The 2,078-nt window shown below is 62.8% G+C and overlaps 1 protein-coding gene across 1 annotated transcript in view; it reads left to right on the forward strand.

The window, feature by feature from the left end:
* Positions 1-2,078, forward strand: part of DNAH17 (dynein axonemal heavy chain 17) — a 125,888-nt gene that overhangs the window by 91,224 nt on the left and 32,586 nt on the right. Inside the window, 1 exon segment of the mRNA XM_014586747.2 lies at positions 5-121. Coding sequence (XP_014442233.1) covers positions 5-121 — 117 coding nt within the window.

Genomic DNA, 2,078 nt, shown 5'->3' on the forward strand with positions numbered 1-2,078 from the left:
CAAGCAGAAGAATGAGAATGCAGACAAGCTGATCCAGGTGGTCGGCGTGGAGACTGAGAAGGTCAGCAAAGAGAAAGCCATTGCGGATGAGGAGGAGGTCAAGGTCGAGGTCATCAACAAGGTAGGCAAAGGGCCTCCCCCGGGCGCTGCTCAGAGGGGCCTTCCTGGGGGCCAGGCAGTACCCACAGGCAGTCGGAGAGCTGAGACCAACACATGAGGACGAGTCCCCAGACGGGGGCCCCCAGAAGGAGGGACTCCCCCAGGGGCTGGGCCCTTTCCTCCAGAGAAACTCCACATGCTCCAGGAGCGGATCGCCTGCAGCTGGGGGAGACGCAGGGTCCCGGGGCCCAGCCCCGCCCAGCTCTGCTGAACAGTGCCCGCATCTGAACAAGATGCCAAGACTGCGAGCACGTGCAGCCCAGACAACCCCACTGGAGCCCTGGCCCTGACTTGCTACCCCTCCCAGGGCTACGAACCTCCCAGAGAAGCCCTTTTCCCACCTGGCCCCGGGTCAGCGTGGGGTGTGACTAAGGGAATGCGACACGGAGGCAGTAAGCTGGCCAGCTGGGGCAGGGTAGCTCTCGGGGCTTCTTCCCTGAGGCACCCTGAGTTGGAGAGGAGGACACCAGACTGTAACAGCTGCATGTCAGTGACATGAAACCCCGCGTGAGGCTGTGTGTCCTCCGTGGGCCCCAGCTATGCCAACGGCTAGTTTTGAGACCTCAGGCCAGTTACCAACCACTCACTCCAGCCCAATTTTCCCCCTGGCCTAGCAGGGTCTTGATGGGCAGGGTAAAGTGAGGTAGCTGAGGACCTGGCCGCCCTGGCCTATGCTCCTCCCATCAGCGCAGCCCGGCCCCTGCTGGCTATGAAAGAAGGAGCTCTGCCCAAGCAGGGGAAAGGTCCTGCATTGGGCCGTCTGTCGTGGGCAATGACGGGACACTCCAGCTACGCAGTTCCATGGACATGCGGCTGAGGACACGGGCGGGGGTGGGGACTGAGGACATAGACATGGGCCTGAGGACACGGGGGCCGGCCTGAGGACACGGGGGCCGGCCTGAGGACACGGGGGACGGGACTGAGGATACAGACGTGGGACTGAGGACACAGAGGCACACACGAGGGAGAAGCCTCCCCAATAACGGCACTGGCCTTCGTGTTCCATGGGATGAAGACCTCCCCAAGGCAGTGGCTCTCAGGCTCGGACGTGCACTGAAGCCACCTAGGAGCCCACCCCCAGGCAGGGATGGTCCTGCCTTTGGGGGAGGCTCTCCTTCCTGTCCTTCCTCCTGGGGCCCAGGAAGCACTCGGGCCTAGGGACTGCCTCATGGCGCCCCGTCGTCACCAGATGCTGTTCCTTGGTGTCAGAGCCAAGCCCCTGCAGCTCCCCGCCTACCTACCACGCAAAGGCCCAGAGAGTGAGTGAGCGAGCGAACGTTTGCACGCATGCATGAGAGATTGACGGGGGCCGGCCTGAGGACACGGGGGGCGGGACTGAGGACACAGGGACGGGACTGAGGATACAGACGTGGGACTGAGGACACAGAGGCACACACGAGGGAGAAGCCTCCCCAATAACGGCACTGGCCTTCGTGTTCCATGGGATGAAGACCTCCCCAAGGCAGTGGCTCTCAGGCTCGGACGTGCACTGAAGCCACCTAGGAGCCCACCCCCAGGCAGGGATGGTCCTGCCTTTGGGGGAGGCTCTCCTTCCTGTCCTTCCTCCTGGGGCCCAGGAAGCACTCGGGCCTAGGGACTGCCTCATGGCGCCCCGTCGTCACCAGATGCTGTTCCTTGGTGTCAGAGCCAAGCCCCTGCAGCTCCCCGCCTACCTACCACGCAAAGGCCCAGAGAGTGAGTGAGCGAGCGAACGTTTGCACGCATGCATGAGAGATTGGCTATATGGGCAAGTGAGCAAACACGTGCACGCACGGGGGAGCAGATGAACACATGCATGCATGGATGAGCAAGCCAGCAAGTGCACGCACGGGGGAGCGGATGAACACACGCATGCACGGATGAGCAAGCCAGCAAGTGCACGCACAGGGGAGAGAGCGAACACGTGTATGCACAGGGAA

This window comes from Tupaia chinensis, unplaced genomic scaffold (assembly GCF_000334495.1).
Source record: "Tupaia chinensis unplaced genomic scaffold, TupChi_1.0 Scaffold000159_1, whole genome shotgun sequence".
NCBI classification, from domain to species: Eukaryota; Metazoa; Chordata; class Mammalia; order Scandentia; family Tupaiidae; genus Tupaia; species Tupaia belangeri.